Below are 22,419 nucleotides of genomic sequence, written 5' to 3'. Positions count from 1 at the left end.
GGATTAGTACTCATCGTTTCCCAAAAGACCGGACAATGAGAGAGAAATGGGAGCGCTTGGTCTACACAGACTGTGCACTGAAACTGTGCAAGCTCTCGCAGCCTGCTGGCGCTTCCACAGGTAACATCACGAATCTGGCTCCAGACTCCCTTGGGATTTTTCCAGACGTGTTTTGTTATTTTATTTTTTCTGCTGTAGACAGATGGCCTTGTGCAAAATTACCCTTCTGGATGAGTGTGTAAAGGGACATACTCATCTCATCTCATTATCTGTAGCCACTTTATCCTGTCCTACAGGGTCGCAGGCAAGCTGGAGCCTATCCCAGCTGACTACGGGCGAAAGGCGGGGTACACCCTGGACAAGTCGCCAGGTCATCACAGGGCTGACACATAGACACAGACAACCATTCACACTCACATTCACACCTACGGTCAATTTAGAGTCACCAGTTAACCTAACCTGCATGTCTTTGGACTGTGGGGGAAACCGGAGCACCCGGAGGAAACCCACGCGGACACGGGGAGAACATGCAAACTCCACACAGAAAGGCCCTCGCCGGCCACGGGGCTCGAACCCAGGACCTTCTTGCTGTGAGGCGACAGCGCTAACCACTACACCACCATGCCGCCCCTAAAGGGACATACTTTCATATTTAAAAAAAAAAAACTAAATTGGTCCAGAATATACACTTTAAGACCTGTTCGCTGTGAGAATGGGATAAAATAACACCTGAAACGTTTCATCATTTGACATCTTCAGTCTCTAAACATCATTTAAGTTGTGTGAGAAGGAATTGCAACATTACAAAGTGGTAAATGCTTTACCGTCCCAACTTATTTTGAAATGTGTTTATTTTGAAAAAAAAATGTTTAAATCATAAGGTAAAATATGAAATAACGTGCTGCTATGGACTTTGTTTTGTATTTTTGGCCTTTCCTTCTTGACTCTGCCTTTGACATTCTGTTTGTGCCTCGCCTGACTATTGCCTGTTTTTGATGCTGCCTTCTGCCTCATGAGTTGGATTTATTTACCTGTGTGCAGTTAATAAACCATTTTCTGCTTTTTTAAAAATCTGTCTGTTGCCTGCATACCTGACATGCTCAGTTTTTAATTTACATTTCTGTTCCACCAGTTCAGTCCCCATTTATTCCTTGTCACCTGTATTCATCTGTTTTTATGTTTGTGTTTCTTGTTTTGAGTATGTTGCCCACATAGGGGTTCTCCGGGCTCCTTTTCTTCCAGCTATAGATATGTTAGTATCGACCGTTATCTGCTATGAGGATGATGGATATCGTAAAAGCAACATTGCCACATTTTTCAACCTAATCCCTACATAATAGTGTATGTACAGTTTCCACAGGCGGCACAGTGGTGTAGTGGTTAGCGCTGTCGCCTCACAGCAAGAAGGTCCGGGTTCGAGCCCCGTGGCCGGCGAGGGCCTTTCTGTGTGGAGTTTGCATGTTCTCCCCGTGTCCGCGTGGGTTTCCTCCAGGTGCTCCGGTTTCCCCCACAGTCCAAAGACATGCAGGTTAGGTTAATTGGTGGCTCTAAATTGACCGTAGGTGTGAATGTGAGTGTGAATGGTTGTCTGTGTCTATGTGTCAGCCCTGTGATGACCTGGCGACTTGTCCAGGGTGTACCCCGCCTTTCGCCCGTAGTCAGCTGGGATAGGCTCCAGCTTGCCTGCGACCCTGTAGAACAGGATAAAGCGGCTACAGATAATGAGATGAGATAATGAGACAGTTTCCACAGGTAATGAGTTCAACAGAATTACCTCCGGAGACCCAAGAATCCATTTCCCAGAAATGTACAAAATGGAGGTGTAAGGGCAGATGTTGAGTTTTATTAGAAAACACAAATTTAAAGCTAAACACATTATACTCTCGAAGATTTACCTAACTTTCCAGTACTGTAACAAGTAATTATGGTTAATTACTCTTTGCATGACATTTTGTAGTATCCTTATAGATAGGCACCAGGTAGAAAGTGAGGCACTTTTGTGTTTGCTTGTCTGTGTTGGTAATGCATACGTAACTATCTGGAAAGTTAGATTTTATAGATTTCAAGCTTTGTTTCCAAGCATCTGACTAATTAATGAAAGAAAATGTCAATAAAAAAACATGTTTTGCATGTTTGTTAACTTTATACCCAAATACCTTTTATTAGTGAGGATCAAGGTTTTGTGTTCTATCCCCAGTACAGGGAATGTGTTGAAGTTCTATTCTGTGGCCAACAGAAATATACTGCCAATGCAGTTAGCCAGGTTAACACTTAGCTTGATATTAAAGTATATGTTTTTCGAACTCACTAACTAACTCTCCCTTCTCCCGTTGTGTCTGTAGGTTCCTAGTCTTCCTGAAGGCCCCCAGCTGGAGCTGATGGAGCAGGACTCTAAAGACTCAGCTCAAAGCAGCGCAACATCCACCTCTACTACTGACACAGCCAGCCAGCCTGAATACAATGTACACACTTATACACCTACATGCCAGCACGGTGCAGCCACGTACATGCCCTCTTGTCTTGTCTTGTCCCTCTTTCTTCTGTTACACAAGACCCAAGTTATGTTTGTCCACCTGTCCTTTAAAAGTAACCAGAGACTCGCTTATAGAATAGCCCTCTTTTTAAGTGCAGACAGATGTCTTTGTCATGGTCTAGCCTGAGGCTTAAACTTTACAAAGCCCATCAGCTACATCTTTGTAGAGCTCATTGACAACACATTGAAAGAGACTGTTAGTTCTTGAATTGTGCCACTGTGAATCAGAGATTTTAACAGAGGCTCTATTGACTGTAACTGTATGCAGAAAAGCACTATGAGACACACACACACAACTAACAAGTGTACAGTAACTATATTTATGGGTGTTTTCACACTTGGTCCCTTTCAGCCATCTAACCGAACTCAGATTGATGACTCAGCATTTTTTGCGCATATGTGAACACTCCAACCGTACCCAGACCCCTTTAAAGCGAACCGAACTGAGACCACCTCAGGAGGTGGTCTCAGTACGGTTCGCTAAAAATCAACGGTACGGTTCGCCTAATCTGCGCATTGTGAACAAAAAGCGCACCGGGTTCACTTCGCCTTTTTCACTGTAGTTTAACCTTCTTCGTTTGCCGTAGTTGGTCACGTGACTGTAGCAGGGAAACTTGACTTCCTTTTGGAACTTACCACAGCCACTTTACAGTTCTCTGAACTTACTGACTGATGAGTCGGCCACAATAATATAACTATATATATATATGAGTGATTCCACGCTTATGGGTACTGAAATGGGGACATGAACTTATTTTTAAAAATTCACCTAAAACCATTTCTTTTTTTACCATCAGGTCACAAAACATGTAATCTTTAATGAATGATATGTTAAAAGATAACTTTAATTTTCTGAGATGTAATAAAAACATATTTATATGCCAAAGTCAGAACGTAACAGAAGTGTTGTGGACATATATATTCTCAATTTTAACAATGTAGAATTACTTGTTGAAACATAGGAAGGTGATGTTTTAGCAAATATAATTAATAAACGTGTGTAGTAGAATAAACATACACATTCTTTCAATAAGATTAACATGGTATATAGCTAGATTGTAATTAATTTGTAACAGACGCGAGATGGACAATCGTAACAGAAGTAATGTAACAGACATCATTTTGGAACTCATAGGCTTGACTTTGGCATATAAATATGTTTTTATTACATCTCAGAAAATTAAAGTTATCTTTTAACATATCATTCATTAAAGATTACATGTTTTGTGACCTGATGGTAAAAAAAGAAATGGTTTTAGGTGAATTTTTAAAAATAAGTTCATGTCCCCATTTCAGTACCCATAAGCGTGGAATCACTCATATATATATATATAAAAAATATAATAAATTTATTTTCCTTAATCCGCACTATTTTGATCAAAGAATACAGCAGGGCAAGCATGGCAGCAGACATTTTTATTCAAGAGAAAATTACCCAGAATTCCGTGCACTGGGGGTCTGAGGGCTCTAGAGGACCTGGTGTGAACAGAAAGAGGACTGAGGCCCCATCAAAGCTTCACTGGACCAGAAAGAGAACCCAGTCCTCTTTGTAATAAATTCACAGTGTGAACACAAAAAGAACTGAGTTCTTTTTCTGTTGGTCCACATTTTGGTCCACTTAAAGAGGACTGAGTCTGGTTCCTTTAAAGGGGACCAGGTGTGAAAACACCCTAAAATGTATGCCATGCTCAGACAAGTCCTGTAGATGCAGTCTTCATGTCTGCCAGGCTGACCATTCATTCTCCATACAACTTCTAATAGTTTCACCTGTTTTTTTCATAGTTATGTAAGACACAACCTATAGCATTTTCAATACAGAAGAGAATATCACTTTTTTAATGTTAATTTTCTGTTCCTATGTAAATTACATACATTAAAATGCTACACTGTAAAAAATGATTTGTTGTTTTAACTTAAAAAAGTTAGTGCAAGGGTTGCCTTAAGGGCTGCCTTAAAATTTTGAGTTCACTGAAATTAATATAGTAAGTTCACAACAATTTAACTTACTATGTGAATTCCAGTGAACTCAAAATTTTAAGGCAGCCCTTGCACTAACTTTAAGTTAAAACAACAAATATTTTTTTTACAGTGTAGTTCATTCGGGGACCTATGCACAATTTGTCGGCCATTGTAGATGTATAGGGACATGCCTAACTTTTTGGTCCACGTTGTAGGTGTACAGGTAGAGACGATAGCTGTTCTTTTTTTTCATGCAGAATTTTCCTCTTCTTCCTTTCCTCTTGCAAAACATCCTCTTGTTCTTTATCTGTGCTAGTTTCTGAAAACAGGACGGCTAGACGGCGTTATAGTTGAGTCACTAAACCTCGAGTCCGAGTCCGGTCTCAAGTCCCCGGTGTTCAAGACCGAGTCAGGTCCAAGTCATTAAAGAAAATTTCGAGTCGAGTCTGAGAACAAGACTCCAACCGCATCATTTGATGGTGGCTGTTGCTGCCTTTACGTGAAACCGTCTCTGCTACTGTGCTGGACTAACGTTACTGCCCGACTGCCCCGTTTTAGTTAATAGGCTACAGATAAAAAGCTTGTTCATTGCTCAGCAAGCCCCGCCCACTATCAACAGGGCAAATAACATGAGAGAGGGTCAACACTAGTTAGTTCATCGCTCTGTACGCAAGCCCCGCTATCAACAGGGCAATGAACATAGCGTGTCACTTATTTCTCTGGGTGGAGTCTTGCCAAATGACGATTGAAGGTCGAGGTTGTCCCTGTCGTCTCCTCGATAATTCTTCTACATATGGAACACATAGCAGTGCATTTTTCCCCACTGCACGAGAAGTCTGTATAAGCAAAGCGGACAATCCTAGGGGCTTCTCTCCAGGCACTTTAGCACCATTAACGTTAGTTTGTTCCTGAACATGACGTATGAACAGGTGAATGTGCATTCTCTTGCACAAAATTTGTATAAAAATTAATGTCGATATAAATATCTTATGCCAAATTATTATGGCATGTTACAAAAAATAAAGAAAAAAGCCGAGTCCTCGTCTCCAATTTACGAGTCCGAATGCAGTTAATGCACGAGTCCGAGACATCAGTGCTCAAGTCCAAGTCAAGTCACGAATTAGGGCGTGAGTCGGACTCGAGTCCAAGTCCTGGACTCGAGTACTACAAGTCTGCTGCTAGATAATTTTGCTTGTTGTATTATTCTCAACAGCAGCAAAGCTGAGTACATTTCAGAACCCTCAGAACACTGCTCAACCTGATACACTCAGAGTAGTACCACATACATACATTACCATGTCAATGTCACTGATATTGTATGTAAACCTGCTAAAAAGCCTCATGAGTTTCATATGAGTAATAAAATATTTTAAAGTATAGCCTATGGCACTTTGTCCGTCCTGGATCTTTGTGCACTTTCTTACTGAATTATCTATCCCCTGTAGGACAATAAGGGCTTTGGAATTGGAGAGCTGGTGTGGGGCAAAATTAAGGGTTTCTCCTGGTGGCCTGGCATGGTGGTGACCTGGAGAGCTACGGGGAAGAGACAGGCATCACATGGCATGCGCTGGCTCCAGTGGTTTGGTGATGGCAAGTTCTCTGAGGTGCGTCTGACTCTGAGAAAGATATGGAGATGTTACAGCAAAGCTGAACTCCACCTACCAATGTAGGATTTTTTTATAAGGTTACCAATTGACTTATTTACAGGGTGAATAATGTGTGGCGTATGGATGTGGTTTGCTTGTAGGTGTCTGCTGACAAACTGGATTCCATCACAGCCTTCTCCAAGTTCTTTAATCAGTCTTCTTACACCAAGCTGGCTTCCTACCGCAGAGCCATATTCCAGGCCCTGGAGGTAAGACAGGATTCACTGGATAAAATGCTAATATTGATCATTTGGAGGAACACATGGCACGTCGAGGTTTCAGTCATGTAGCCTTAATAGAAAATTAATGAACCAGTGCATGTACTGTGTAATTTAAGGAAGGTAACAGATATATGACATCTGCATTCTGTTTGTCCAGCTGAGTATATGTGTGTGCCTGTGCGTATTTAAAAGACTGAAAGATAAGAGTCTAGGTAAACATTTATCTGAAAGTTTTGTGGAATTCCCCGACAGTTCCCTGAATTACCTTCTTCTAGTTAATATGAGGTTCTACCAAACAACACAAAGGTCAGCAAGTCTAGGCACGCTTGAGATCCAGAGCCTTGCATATCTACACTCTGTCTCGTTCTTTCTGCAGATTGCCACATTTCCTGTGATCTGCTATGGATAATTTCTCGCTATTTTGTCAACCATGAAGTTTGATTAATGTTACTCTTTTCAAAAACTCTCTCAGGTGTTTAATCACAAGCCCTTTTTTACACAAATATTTCCCTCAATATTCCAGCTTTGGTTGTTTACACTGAACCGAATAAAGCTGTGCCAGCGTGTTTTTACACAGTGAGCTAGTGTTCCGCAACTAGAGGCGTGACGTATGACGCAACGGAGTGTCGGAATCTAGGGTGACATATAACATACTACATGTCAGAAATATGAATACCCCGAGTATACCGGCATTGCTTTCAAAACAGTGGGTGAACTGAGTGTTGAGGTGCTTTTGTTAGCCTCGCATATTTATCCCACTCTTCAACTGCAAGCAGAGTTGCTGTGCAACCAGAAATACGTACGTTGGAGGGCCAGAGAAGTAGGAAGGGATTTGAAGCAGAAAGGGGTGAGGATCTTAGACACTGTAGACAGACTTATGAATTCACGCTGGACTCTGAATGAAATATGTCAAAAACAAATGTCAAATCCAAAAACCTCACACCCCTGTCCCACCATGCCGGCTGTCCCTTTTACACAGACGTCGATCCCGCCTCGGTTACTGTCAATCGTTCCAGCTCAGACGTGGAACAACACAGACCCCGTTCCGTATTCGGACGTTTTACACAGATCGCGAGGCGGAATAAAGGCGTAAGATCCTCGCCTTGAACAGGCTCTGTAAAAGGGACTATAGATGACTTGCAACCAGATGCTCAAAATGTGCTACATCATGAGCGTCCGCCACGATGGTGGATATAGACCCCTTCGCATGTTTGTAAACAAACCAACCGTTGCCAGGATGCGCGCGCAGCCTGGACTCAGAAACAATGGCGCTGCCCATAGACCGGCATTATGAGCTGTCAGATTATGCCAAACAATTGTCGTTACAAGATCGAGAATGCTACATAAATAAGTTAACTCTAACAAGTGGACATCGCCTACCGGATCCGCATTTAATTAAAGAGTGGACGGACGATGTTAGTAAGTTCCCTGGTATACAATGGCCAGATATATACTCGTACCTTATTGACAAGACTTCAGTGTACACCCACGAAAAACTTCGTGCCTACAAGCCTTTAGACGCATATGATTATGTTATGTGCGGGCATGTACAACTTGATTAACAATGGGACATTCATATTAATTTTGTTTTAATCAAATTATGCCAGTGATGTGATGGCAATGTGGCTTTCGCTACAACAGCAAATACCAACACTAAACAGCAATTTGCAGGAGGGAATGGCATGATAGGAATGATAGTGTAAAGAGTGCAGCTAAGAGAAATCAGAGCTGCGTAAAAAGCGAGAGGCAGAGAGCAGAAATGAAACTGAATGGGGTGGGAGCTAGGTTAGCGCAGTCAACGTAAGTTGGCGTTTAGAGTGAGGGCACACAATTTTACCTTTCCATCCTTGCTTTAAAATTGTGATTTTCGGCATACACAAATAATGATGGCACAAAATCTGGACTGCTTGAGTCAAGCGAGACCTCTCCTACAAACACAACTGCATGCAAAGCTAAGTTAACATGCTAACAATATTCATTACATTGTGTAACTATGACCCAGCTAATCAGACAAACATTAACAAAGTATTTTGCTACATCAATAAACGAAGACTAGAAAGAATAAAAAAGAAAGATTTAATAAATAGCCTGATCTTACCTGTGATGAAGTGGGCGCTGCAAACCCGCGCATTTTTGATAGTGCTTTCATCCCAGTCTACACGTTTGATGGCTTGTAGTCATAGACGTCGGCGATTTTCTTGGAATGGGTGAGATCCTGCTGGAATTCTGAACATTTTAACCCCATCACTGCTACGATTCTGACACCCGACAACACAACAACTAGGCATTTCTGAGTCTTTTTTGGGTCCAGGCTGCGCGCGCAATTTCCGCTTTCGTATGAATGACATTTACTGCGAAGGGGTCTATAGTAAAGCAACTAGGATGGCAGCCGCTGAAAGCATGTCTGTAAACAATGCAGAATTTTCTCAGTATTACCACGATTTGAATGGTCCAGTGAAGATATGATACAAAGAGAAGATAGATATGTGTGGATTTTGACCCATATTATTTAAAAAAGTCTGACTTTTCTGAAGATAAGACACTTCTACCAATCATCGAGTACCCAGATATCGCGTTCTATCTGGTTGGACTGCCAAAGAATCAAGTCCAACCTTGGACGAAACATAGCCCATTTTCTGAGTGGGTGCCCAGTCTGGATTGTTTCTATCGTATAATTTTGCTGGCATTCCTAGAAGCAAAATGGTAATACACGTGCTAAAATTATATAACAACGACTGAGTGAACCACGACAAGAGAACGCTCATTTTATAGCAAAACTCTAGCAACACGAAATAAAATTCTTCCATGGTATTATTGAGAGAGCTTTTGAATCTCACCTGAGATAAACTGATTACTGCAAACACGAGCTGTTTGGGTTTTCGCCTCTGTTAGACCAGCCCTGCCGATGTTGTTCAGCCGTGCTCGTCTCCTCACCGTACTAAGCCTCAGAGTTTCCTCGCCTTTTTTCCGAATCACGGACGGAATTCTAAAAAATCGGAACGTGCCACGGTCACAAGTACTGTTGTGACCACAACCGTATACATCACAAAGATATGGCATAACTAAAAGAACGCTTAAAGCAGTGGAAAAACAAAGAGAGTTGCGCACGCGTGACTATGTTTTGTACGGAATGTCGCTTGACCCTGCATTTGTATATCCACCAACATGGCCGACATCCGGGTTTCTATTTTGCTTTGACGTCACTTCCAAGTCAAAGATAGATGCAAAATGCTAGTATGTTCCTAGCAAGGTAGTTAATGAAATGCTGCCCACATGGGAATGACGTGCCATCATTAAACTGGATCAGGCTGGTCCTTTTTTTTTTAATCTGTAATGGACCTTAGAAGACTCTTCATGAAGTTGTGGCACATACAGTGCTTGAGGTTTTTTTTTTCTTTTCTTTTTGCATGTAAATATTGTTAAAATATTACAAGTTAAATGCCAATTAAGGCCGAAGTCCTCTGAGTATACCACGAGATGGATACCAGCCTGCTTCTCATGTTGTTAGCAGAATATATCCCAAAATCCATAAAAGGACCACAAATGAAAAAAAAAGGGACCATTTATGTTTGAATACGGAAGCCACGAGAGGCCCCTTCATATAATCTTTTTTTATTCACCTTGTTATCCTGAGATAACAATATAATTAATTCAGGATGTCGAGAAAACAACACAACTAATTCGAGATCTCGAGAAAACAAAACTGTTATTCCGAGATAAGGACATAATTAATTCAGGATGTCGAGAAAACAACACAACTAATCTGAGATCTCAAGAAAACAAAACAAAACAATTATTTCATGATCTCGAGAAAACAGCTGAGTCTTCTGCGGAGGTGCCGCGGACTAATTTTGAAATTATCCCTTATTAAAAGACTTAATGAAATCTCTCCCTGTGTCAACCCCTGATCAAAATATTGCCTTATTAGGTGATCAATTATTCCAGACATTCTAATGACCAAAGTTGCATCTATACAGAATGAGAAATAGCCCCAAAGTCAGCATATCACAAGTCTCTTGACGCACCTGAATGAACCATTTCTCAGCTGTTTACTCGAGATCATGAAATAATTGTTTTGTTTTCTCGAGATCACGGAATAATTGTTTTGTTTTCTCGAGATTTCGAAATAACGGTTTCGTTTTCTCGAGATCTCTAATTAGTTGTGTTGTTTTCTCGAGATCCTGAATTAATTATGTCGTTATCTCAGAATAACAAGGTGAATAAAAAAAAGGATTATATGAAGGGCCTCTCTCGGCTTCCGTATTTGAAGTCTTACAGGTACAGTTTTTTGAACTGACACGCACTATGATTCACAGGCAAATAAAGATTCTTCCTTGTCCTGTTGGTTGTCCAGCTTAACCCCTTGGCTGCCACCCATAATTAATTGTAATGTGCCGGGCATATAGGACAAAAATAGGTCAAAACTGGGATATTTTGATAATCTTTCTCTAACTTGTTCAGAACTTTATATTTTTAATATTTGTATAGAAAAATCACAGAAAACACTGTTGTCGAGTAAAAATAACTTTAGTAATCAAAAACAACTTCAAAAACATCCAAAAAAAACCCCCAAGACAACAGGTCTTGTCAATGAGAACCTGTCCATAAACATGAACTAGACAGGGACACTCTAACGAGTGCAAACCCCGCCTTTTCCCTATTAAAATACATTGGGCGAAAATTTCGAAGTTCTGCCATGACCTTGATCTTTGATCTTTGACCTCCAAAATTTAATGGTTTCCTTCCTGGGTGATCGGCAACACGTACAAAATTTGGTCCAAATCGATCCATTGGTTCTTGAGATATCTTGCAGACACACAGACAGACAGACAGACAGATACACACACACACAGACTGACGCAGGTGAAAATAATAACCCCTCCGACTACTGTCGGCGGGATTAATTACTAGTATTTGAAAACACAATGTATACCAAGGGTCCATGCATTCCAAGTAACTGGGTACCATTTTTATGATGGTCTTTGGTATGACCTGCCCGTGAATAGAACTCGCGATCGAGAGGCAGACACGCTAACCACTAGGACAACTCGCGGTAACGTGCTGCTGTGAAATAAAAGTAATGTGCCATGTAAGGTACATAAAAGGAGGCGTTTATGACGAGTAGCGTACGTCATAAGGCACAGCGGTAAAAGATTTCATGACGTACGTGACTCATCCAAGGGCACTGAAGGGGTTAATCTCCTTTCAGCTTATATTCTCTTGGCAGCTGCTATGATAAGAGAACTACTCAAATTATTATTTAAAAAATTATTAAATTGAAAAACACAGGCTATACGATTATATATTCATAATAACTAGCTAGATAAGGAAATCCGACAAGTTGGTGGGTAAAACAAAGTTAGTTATGGATGATAAATAACAGGAAAAATGTGGCTCTGTTATGCTCTGGGGATATTTTGTCGCCATGGTTTAGCTTCCCTTGTTCCTTTCGAGAAAAGAACATCTACGGGAATCGTTCTGACTGCTCACTTTTATCTTATGGTCAAACAAGGATCGAGGGTTCACTGAATGATTTGATGCATATCAATCTATTGCATGCTAAGCATGTGATACGTATAGCATACGCCTTCACAGTCACCAGATCTCGACCCAGTTGAACAGCTACATGAGATTTTGGCCCATCGTACACAGATATTTGATAATATTAGCGTAAAGAAACAGCTCAGTGTAACAGCTTTAATGATTTACACTGAAAGAAATAAAGCCGTCAGGAAGCCATGCCAGTGTGTATTTTTATATTGTGAGCCAGCTTTCCACAACCAGAGGCGTGACGTGTCGCAACAGAGTATTGGCTTCTAAGTGTGATGTATCTGCACATCAGAAATATGAATATCCTGATCATACTCACAGGTGAACTAAGTGTTGAGGTGATTTTCTTAGCCGTGCACATTTATGCCACTCTTCAAACACAAGGAAAGTTACTGAGCATCATATGCAACATGTAATCACTTCCGTTAAATAATTCCACGTTTAAGGAAAGTAACAGCTTCGATATATATATAACATATTTGTAGCTGAGCCAGCTTTTCAAGAAAAAAAAAAGTCTGTCGCAGAAAACTCCACGCGCAAACATATATACACGGAGAGAGAGAATCAGAGCGAAAGGTATTGAGGAAGAGAGGTGTGGAGAGACTCATGCAAACAACATATTTGTGTGATCAGAAATATGTTGGAAGAGAAAGTGAAGCGAAGCAGGAAGCGATTTGAGGCAGAAAGGCATGTGGACCTTAGATGCCGTAGACCAGACCTGGCCATTTTACGGCCCGCGGGCCGCATCCGGCCCTTTGGTTCATTCTGACCGGCCCGCGTAAGGTTAATGAGAAATTACAAAATAAACGTATTTTCTAATTTGACCTCATGCATGGACTGAATGTGCATTGCTTTTATTTTGAAGTTGTGTTCAACAAAAACGCAATGCACGCGACATGAACATGAAATCCCACGAAACCTAATCCCGCGATAACTACTTCCGTAATTTGTCCAGACCAACCACAAACTTGTACGTCATCCTTCAAACGGTCCAGCCAATCACATCGTTTGACATCACCAGCAGGCGCCGGAGCCGATCTCCGGCGAAAAGCACCAAATGAGGTGATTAAACTACAAATGTGGGCATCATTATTATAATATGATGTATCTTGCTTGATATTTGGAGTAGAAAGACAATATTGTGATGTCTTTATTGTGTTTTGGGGTGAATGTGACTGAAAAAAATGGTACAAACGTTCACATTTTGTTAACCATTGTTTTGGGAAATTTGGCAACCTCGTTTTTTCCATACTCTTACCAGTCTTAGCAGCTTGTAAAAACAATGTTATTTATTGCTTTATATAAAGAAATACAATTAATATTATGCAGAATTTAGTTCAGCCTTTTGGTCCGGCCCTCCACAAAATTTTCTGTTTCTCATGTGGCCCCAGGGAAAAAATAATTGCCCACCCCTGCCGTAGACGGAGACGTTTGAAATCACGCTTGTCTCAGAAAGAGGAATGTCATTGTCAAAACCATCACACCCCTGTCCCGCCGTGCCAGCTGTCTCTTTTACACAAACATCAATTCTGGCTCTGTTACTACCAATTGTTCCGGCTCAGAGACGGAACAACACAAACGTTTCGCATTCGGATGTTTTATACAGAACGCAAGGCAGAATAAAGGCATAAGAATTCCGCCTTGAACAGGCTGTGTAAAAGGGGCTATAGACACTAAAATGCTAGTATGTTCCTAGTAAGGTAGTTACTGCCCTGTAAGCCAGCATCACTGCATCATTTACCTCGCCTGGGACGAAGTCCACCAGGGGGCGAAGTTTTGTCTTTGGTCGGGTTTTTTTGTGAACAATATTACGGGAGGGCGGCACGGTGGTGTAGTGGTTAGCGCTGTCGCCTCACAGCAAGAAGGTCCAGGTTCGAGCCCCGTGGCCGGCGAGGGCCTTTCTGTGCGGAGTTTGCATGTTCTCCCCGTGTCCGCGTGGGTTTCCTCCGGGTGCTCCGGTTTCCCCCACAGTCCAAAGACATGCAGGTTAGGTTAACTGGTGACTCTAAGCCCATGTTTACATTAGACCGTATCAGCGGATCATCAGATTAACGTTTTTAAAACGATTAGTGTGCACACAGCAACACCAATACACGATTTGCGTGCACACAGCAATACCAATACACGGATACGCTCGGCTCCGCAAGCATCCTGCGCTCCAAATCACTCCGCCCTGAACAGCGAGTGCCCTCTGGAGGGTGCGCACTCCGGCCCTGCGCAGCTCACAGAGCACGCGAGTGAAGTGAACAAGCTGTGATTCGGGACCGAGCCGCTGTGTGTGTGATCCCAGCGCATATCACTTACCACTTGCAAGTGGAAGGATGGCAAGCCTAAAGACAATCATAACTACACAATGGGCAGTATTTGCATCAGTATTTGCAGTATTTTCATACTTTTATACTCTTTAATGAAAGGTGATACAAGGCGGAAGTCCGCGCCGTTTTTCAGCAGTCGCGTCACATGACCAACGCCAGCGAATCAGGAAGGTGGATGTCACAGTGACGTTGTCCAATGAGACGCCAGCTAGAGCTCAGCACAGCGTATCCGCGTATTCTCAATGTTTACACAGCACCGGAGCTGACACAATCTGGATTGAATACGTGGACGCTGGCGGATTCCCGTTTCCTGGCGTTTCCAGGCGGTTTAATGTAAACGGACAGTGCATCCGCGAAGAAAACGAGACAGATACGGTCTAATGTAAACGTAGCCTGAATTGACCGTAGGTGTGAATGTGAGTGTGAATGGTTGTCTGTGTCTATGTGTCAGCCCTGTGATGACCTGGCGACTTGTCCAGGGTGTACCCCGCCTTTCGCCCGTAGTCAGCTGGGATAGGCTCCAGCTTGTCTGCGACCCTGTAGAACAGGATAAAGCGGCTAGAGATAATGAGATGAGATGAGATATTACGGGAAAACAGCTGGATCAATCTTCATGAAACGTTCAGGATAGATGGGCATTAGTCTCAAATAGCACCTCCAACATTTTGAGGGTCATCCGGTCAAGGTCACCAAAAAGGTCAAAATCGTTTTTGTTGTGACTACTGCCTCATAGAGGCACTAGTCTCTACGTCATCGTGCTGTAAGAATGTAAGAGTGTAACGACTGCGCACTGCGCATGCGCGTACACGTGTTCCGATTAAAATGGCCGGTGAGTGTATACAATTCGGTTCATCATTCGAAATAAATGGACTAGACTAAAGAAATCACTTTCAGACATGTTTATGCTTATTAGAGAGGGAAAGTGCGTTCCACTGAGCTCTAGCGCTGGGCCATTTCTGGGAAATAAAGGTTTGGGTCATGGCGACAACGTGTGTATGTCAGCCTCGGTTCGGAAGTTTCAGTTTTGAAAATTAAGAGGTAAGAGTAGAATAATATAAAGTACAGACACTTGGTATATTTTACTTCTGTGATTTTTAAATTGTTTATTTTTGGATTACTTACACTTAATTTTTGTGGCTACTGCCTCATAGGGTAAATATATAGGCTATATTTACTGTATGGACATGGTATCAGAAAACAATTTGATTTATAAGCAGTAGCCACATGGACCCATAGGGTACCTATTTTTTTCACGATATCTTCCTTCATATTCATCATAAGTGCTACCGAGCGGGGTTTATTTTGCCTGGCAATATGTGTTTGTTTTGAAATGCTGCCCACATTAAAGGAACAGTCCACCATACTTCCATAATGAAATATGCTCTTATCTGAATTGAGACGAGCTGCTCCGTACCTCTCCGAGCTTTGCGCGACCTCCCAGTCAGTCAGACGCAGTCAGACGCGCTGTCACTCCTGTTAGCAATGTACCTAGCCTCAGTATGGCCAATGGTATTTTTTGGGGCTGTAGTTAGATGTGACCAAACTCTTCCGCGTTTTTCCTGTTTACATAGGTTTATATGACCAGTGACATGAAACAAGTTCAGTTACACAAATTGAAACGTAGCGATTTTCTATGCTATGGAAAGTCCGCGCTATAATGACAGGTGTACTAACACCTTCTGCGCGCTTCGGCAGCGCATTGATATCTGAGCTCCGTATCAATGCGCTGCCGAAGCGCGCAGAAGGTGTTAGTACGCCTGTCATTATAGTGCGGACTTTCCATAGCATAGAAAATCGCCACGTTTCAATTTGTGTAACTGAACTTGTTTCATGTCACTGGTCATATAAACCTATGTAAACAGGAAAAACGCGGAAGAGTTTGGTCGCATCTAACTACAGCCCCAAAAAATACCATTGGCCATGCTGAGCCTAGCTACATTGCTAACAGGAGTGACAGCGCGTCTGACTGACTGGGAGGTCGCGCAAAGCTCAGAGAGGTACGGAGCAGCTCGTCTCAATTCAGATAAGAGCATATTTCATTATGGAAGTACGGTGGACTGTTCCTTTAAGCTGGATCAGACTGTTTCAGCAGCCATTTTGGCATCATTGTATATGTGTTTTGTTTTCTTTTTCAACATACAGTTTGCTTTACTGTACTACATTCCATATTTGACTTGCTTGTTTTTACTTGAAGAATGAAATATTCATACAAATGTTAATATTCCTTCATCAACACTCTCATTCTTTCTTCTCTGTACCATTGGTTTTCTATAGATGGCTAGCATACGTGCTGAGAAGACGTTTCCTCTGTGTGAATCGGATAATCCAGAGGACCAGGTGAAGCCTATGCTGGACTGGGCTCACAGCGGCTTCCTGCCCAAGGGCAAGGAGGGCCTCAAACCCAGAGAGAACTCCTGTGAGTATGAGTATCCCGGAACACCAACCGCTACTCATCAAGGACTCCTCACAGACTGTCAATCCAGCTACAGTTCCTATTCCACTAATTAATCCTTACATCACCAACATACAGTGGTGCTTGAAAGTTTGTGAACCCTTTAGAAATTTTCTATATTTCTGCATAAATATGACCTAAAACATCATCAGATTTTCACACAAGTCCTAAAAGTAGATAAAGAGAACCCGGCTAAACAAATGAGACAAAAATATCATACTTGGTCATTTATTTGTTGAGGAAAATGATCCAATATTACATACCTGTGAGTGGCAAAAGTATGTGAACCTTTGCTTTCAGTATCTGGTGTGACCCCCTTGTGCAGCAATAACTGCAACTAAACATTTCCGGGTAACTGTTGATCAGTCCTGCACACCGGCTTGGAGGAATTTTAGCCCATTCCTCTGTACAGAACAGCTTCAACTCTGGGATGTTGGTGGGTTTCCTCACATGAACTGGTCGCTTCAGGTCCTTCCACAACATTTCGATTGGATTAAGGTCAGGACTTTGACTTGGCCATTCCAAAACATTAACTTTATTCTTCTTTAACCATTCTTTGGTAGAATGATTTGTGTGCTTAGAGTCGTTGTCTTGCTGCATGACCCACCTTCTCTTGAGATTCAGTTCATGGACAGATGTCCTGACATTTTCCTTTAGAATTCGCTGGTATAATTCAGAATTCATTGTTCCATCAATGATGGCAAGCCATCCTGGCCCACATGCAGCAGAACAGGCCCAAACCATGATACTACCACCACCATGTTTCACAGATGGGATAAGGTTCTTATGTTGGAATGCAGTGTTTTCCTTTCTCCAAACATAACGCTTCTCATTTAAATCAAAAAGTTCTATTCTGGTCTCATCCGTCCACAAAACATTTTTCCAATAGTCTTCTGGCTTGTCCACGTGATCTTTAGCAAACTGGAGACGAGCAGCAATGTTCTTTTTGGAGAGCAGTGGCTTTCTCCTTGCAACCCTGCCATGCACACCATTGTTGTTCAGTGTTCTCCTGATGGTGGACTCATGAACATTAACATTAGCCAATGTGAGAGAGGCCTTCAGTTGCTTAAAAGTTACCCTGGGGTCCTTTGTGACCTCGCCGACTATTACACGCCTTGCTCTTGGAGTGATCTTTGTCGGTCGACCACTCCTGGGGAGGATAACAATGGTCTTGAATTTCCTCCATTTGTACACAATCTGTCTGACTGTGGATTGGTGGAGTCCAAACTCTTTAGAGATGGTTTTGTCACCTTTTCCAGCCTGATGAGCATCAACAACGCTTTTTCTGAGGTCCTCAGAAATCTCCTTTATTCGTGCCATGATACACTTCCACAAACGTGTTGTAAAGATCAGACTTTGATAGATCCCTGTTGTTTAAATAAAACAGGGTGCCCACTCACACCTGATTGTCATCCCATTGTTTGAAAACACCTGGCTCTAATTTCACCTTCAAATGAACTGCTAATCCTAGAGGTTCACATACTTTTGCCACTCACAGATATGTAATATTGGATCATTTTCCTCAATAAATAAATGACCAAGTATAATATTTTGTCTCATTTGTTTAACTGGGTTCTCTTTATCTACTTTTAGGACTTGTGTGAAAATCTGATGATGTTTTAGGTCATATTTATGCAGAAATATAGAAAATTCTAAAGGGTTCACAAACTTTCAAGCACCACTGTAGAGCTGATAAAAGTCATCCAACTAATCTGTATGTCTTTCTTATGAAGTCAGAGTTCAGTCTTCCAGCACATGCTAACTAGCACATAGAGGAGTTTCTTCTTTGCTCTGGCAGCTGCACAACTCATGATTCGTGTGAAGAAGGAAACTCAAACAAGAGCAAAATCATGTATTTATTTAATGCTTTTAAAACGCATGACTCATAGCTGAAATATGAGATTCTGCATCTTCAGAGGTGATAGGCTTTCTCTGTGTTATGATTTACCTTAGATGCTCTTGTGCTTGTTTTGTGTACTTAATACACATGATTCAGGGCAGAAACACGAAATGATGCTCACTTGAATATTTGTCAAGGCATTAGTTTATATTCTCTTTGGCCGAGAGTGTACATTCTGATTGGGGAGAGAATTGGCATTTTCTTCATCACCTGCTTGCACATTTTCAAATCAAAACCATTATTATTATTATTATTATTATTATTATTATTATTATTATTATTATTATTACCAGTGGAGGCAAAATCAGTTGTTCTGATGGATCTAAATCTACACCTAAAAGGAAGAGTTTGTCATTTCAGAGGCTGACTCCAGCCTCTGAGGCAGAATACAGTGGAGGTTTGGATTGTATTGTTAATTTGCTTAATCTCACACAGAAAATATGCGAGAAATCGAAACTTTAATTGAAGTAAATTTGTTCTAATAAAATACGAAAGTGGGCGGCACGGTGGTGTAGTGGTTAGCGCTGTCGCCTCACAGCAAGAAGGTCCGGGTTCGAGCCCCGTGGTCGGCGAGGGCCTTTCTGTGTGGAGTTTGCATGTTCTCCCCGTGTCCGCGTGGGTTTCCTCTGGGTGCTCCGGTTTCCCCCACAGTCCAAAGACATGCAGGTTAGGTTAACTGGTGACTCTAAATTGACCGTAGGTGTGAATGGTTGTCTGTGTCTATGTGTCAGCCCTGTGATGACCTGGCGACTTGTCCAGGGTGTACCCCACCTTTCGCCCGTAGTCAGCTGGGATAGGCTCCAGCTTGCCTGTGACCCTGTAGAAGGATAAAGCGGCTAGAGATAATGAGATGAGATGAGAAAATACGAAAGTACATTTATAAAAATATATTCATACAAAACCATGTGTCAGTGATTGACACCCCTAAGAATTCTTCTAAACAAAATGTGACAAGCATGTTTAAGTTTACCTGAGTGTCAGAGAGAGAACAAATTCCCTTAGTTATTCCTCAACATGGTTGGCATGGTGGGGCAGAGAGTAACATCGCCGGCTCACATCTCCAGGGTCCACTATTTGATCCTGAGGTCTGTCTGTGTGCCAAGTTTCACATGTTCTTCTTGTGTCTGCCTGGGTTCCTCCTCCCAGGTGTGTGTGTGTGTGTGTGTGTGTGTGTGTGTGTGTGTGTGTCAGAGTGTAACCACCTTATGCCTAGCATTCCTGGTACAGTCTCTAGATCCACAACCATGACCAGGATAAAGTGGTTGTTGAAGATGAATGAATGATTCATAAAAATAGGAAGATCAGAGAATATACGGTACAAATGAAATGAAACATAACTATGATGAGCTTTATCAATCAAGAAATGGAATTTAAAAATAGCCCCACACCTGGAGTGCCTATATCCAATATTTAAGACATTCGAAATAGCCTAAAATCTACAGTTAGATGTGCTTATCTGGGAGGTATGCCAGAAAATGTTGGTTTTTTTTCATCAAATCACAAACATACGCACTTGGAGTTCACTAGATGCGACGAGAACTTTGACTAGAACCAGGTTCTATGGTCAAATAAGACAAAAAATTGGGCTTTTTGGCAACAGCGTCAAAAGATGGCTTTGGTGTAAATCAGTTGCCCCCTAAAAATGAAAAGTTCCTCCGATCATGATGCATTTTTGTTTTTATGTTCCTTTTGGTAAGAAAACACACTGGGTGAAATATTTTGACAAAATTCAAAAGTTTAATGGTGGCACCAGGAGCTCAAAGTTATGGAAAAAGCTGCTATTTTATGACTTTTATGACAAAATTTCAATCACTTTTCATGAAACATTATGGCACCGTATAGAGTATACCAAATATCTTAGATACACATTTTTAGTACATATTCTAAATATATTATCAAGCACAGTTTGAGTTTTAGCTGTTCGTTGAATCATTGTTCAACTACTTTTAAACAATACAAATGTATTATGAATCACATTAATGCTTCTCAATCCCTTGCAAAGGTTCTTAACATGATCTCTGGCTCACAAGAAATCAATAAATGGAGTCCAACATTGTGATTCAAACCTTACGCGAAAACATAAAATAAGCGTTTTTTGGCAAAAAATGAACCTCATGGTGCCACCATTAGACTTTTGAATGTGGTCAAAAAATTTTACAGGATGTCTTTATTGGTGAAAAGGAACACCCAAACAAAAATGCATCAGATTTTATGAAAGTGAGGGCAACTGATGCACCCTATTAAACAGATACAAGTACAGTTCCCACTGTTAAGTACAGTGGAAGATGTGTGATGTTGTGGAGCTGTTTTTCCTCCAAAGACCCGAGAAACCTTCTTAGGATCTGATATAACGGATTGCATGTAAGCTACATGGTTGTTGTTGGCTGTTCCAGCAGGACAATGACCCAAAAATATCATTCAAGTCTACACAAAAATGTAAAAACTGCCTTAAGGTGAAGTGTGTGATTGCTATATGAGATCTCTCTCACATGCCTTCTTGTCTGAGAGGTTTCGTGTATCTATTTGTGTGTGTGTGCGCATTTGTTGAGTAACATCGTCGTTTGTTTTTCACAGCTGAGTGCTGTTTGTTCCCAGCAGCTCCGGAGAGCACAACGCTTCAGGCTAAACTTCTGGAGTACAATCCACCGGAGCTTGCACCATCTGCTAAGAGGGCCAGACTCAGCATGTGCAAGGCCAAATCAGCCAGTGAGGACATCTATAGCAGAGGTCAGAGGTCATACATGGCATGGGAATTTAGTAACTCTGCATATATGTAGGAATTATATACTCTGTATGGATAAAAACTTGCTATGCACTACAGTATATCTCTAATGAACACACACACAACATTTTTGTCAGTTGCATTTGTTCCGATGATTTTCACTGAAGAGTATAAAGGGGAAGTAAAACTGGACTTTATCAACATGAAATTAACAGGATCCTTCCAAGGCGTTCGTCCTTCTTGAGTCATTCTTTCCAGGGTATTTAAAGGGGAACTGAAGTCATTTTTAAACTTGCTTTATTTCTTAATTAACGTGTTATTCAATTACGTTTTCGGTTTTATTAACCTTATATCGTGACTCGTATTGGCATATTATATTACACTTATCGGCCTTTTCAGTTTTTAGCCACGTTGAATGTAGTTCGTTTGGTCCACGGCAGGCGTCGCTTATCCGCGCGATCTTCACGAGACTTGTGCGAGACGTCAAACGTGAAGTGTCAACGCTGCCATTTTGAAAACTGTTTATACAGCGGCCAGATCACCATATCATTCCAATTTAGATTAATTTCGAGATTTGCCAGCTTCATCAGTGATGGAGATTATTCCATACGACTTCGAACCAGCATGGAGTAGAGAAGAGTTGGAAAGACGACAGGATAAGGACTAGTCCGTCGCACTGGTATGTACGTCATTACTGTCGCACAATTAAAACGTGCCAGATCAGGCGGCTGGTGGGTTTTCAAAATAATAAATACATACATGTATTTTTGTGATAAATACATATTACAGTATACTGAGTGCATTTCCCACATAATCCTCACTAAGGTTTCGGACAGCACTACAAAATGGCGTCCCCACTATGTAGTGCCCTATATAGTGAGTAGGGAGCGATTTCGGACACAGGCAAAACTTCCGGCTTGATTATGTCAGCATTCGAAGGAGGTCACGTGCGTCTTTTGACAACGTTGGCAGATGTTGGTCACTTTGATGTCTGCTGTATGTTTTATTTCCGTCCTACGAAGCCTCGCACAGGTCTCAGCGAATCTCGTTTACAGCCATTGCTTTGACATATGGACTGATATATTACAGAGCATATTTCAAACGCTCATAACTTGCTATAG

At 41.6% G+C, this 22,419-nt stretch overlaps 1 protein-coding gene across 4 annotated transcripts in view; it reads left to right on the top strand.

Moving 5' to 3' along the window:
* Positions 1-22,419, top strand: part of dnmt3bb.1 (DNA (cytosine-5-)-methyltransferase 3 beta, duplicate b.1) — a 129,789-nt gene that overhangs the window by 73,794 nt on the left and 33,576 nt on the right. For all 4 annotated transcript variants that reach the window (XM_060938054.1, XM_060938052.1, XM_060938053.1 and 1 more), the window contains exons 6-10: positions 2,343-2,462; positions 5,938-6,096; positions 6,240-6,347; positions 16,499-16,640; positions 21,151-21,303. In XM_060938054.1, the coding sequence (XP_060794037.1) occupies positions 2,343-2,462; positions 5,938-6,096; positions 6,240-6,347; positions 16,499-16,640; positions 21,151-21,303 (682 nt within the window). The remainder of the gene's footprint in view (positions 1-2,342; positions 2,463-5,937; positions 6,097-6,239; positions 6,348-16,498; positions 16,641-21,150; positions 21,304-22,419) is intronic.

Source organism: Neoarius graeffei, chromosome 13, assembly GCF_027579695.1.
Source record: "Neoarius graeffei isolate fNeoGra1 chromosome 13, fNeoGra1.pri, whole genome shotgun sequence".
Classification (NCBI taxonomy): domain Eukaryota; kingdom Metazoa; phylum Chordata; class Actinopteri; order Siluriformes; family Ariidae; genus Neoarius; species Neoarius graeffei.
This window is presented reverse-complemented; position numbering and strand designations above follow the sequence as displayed.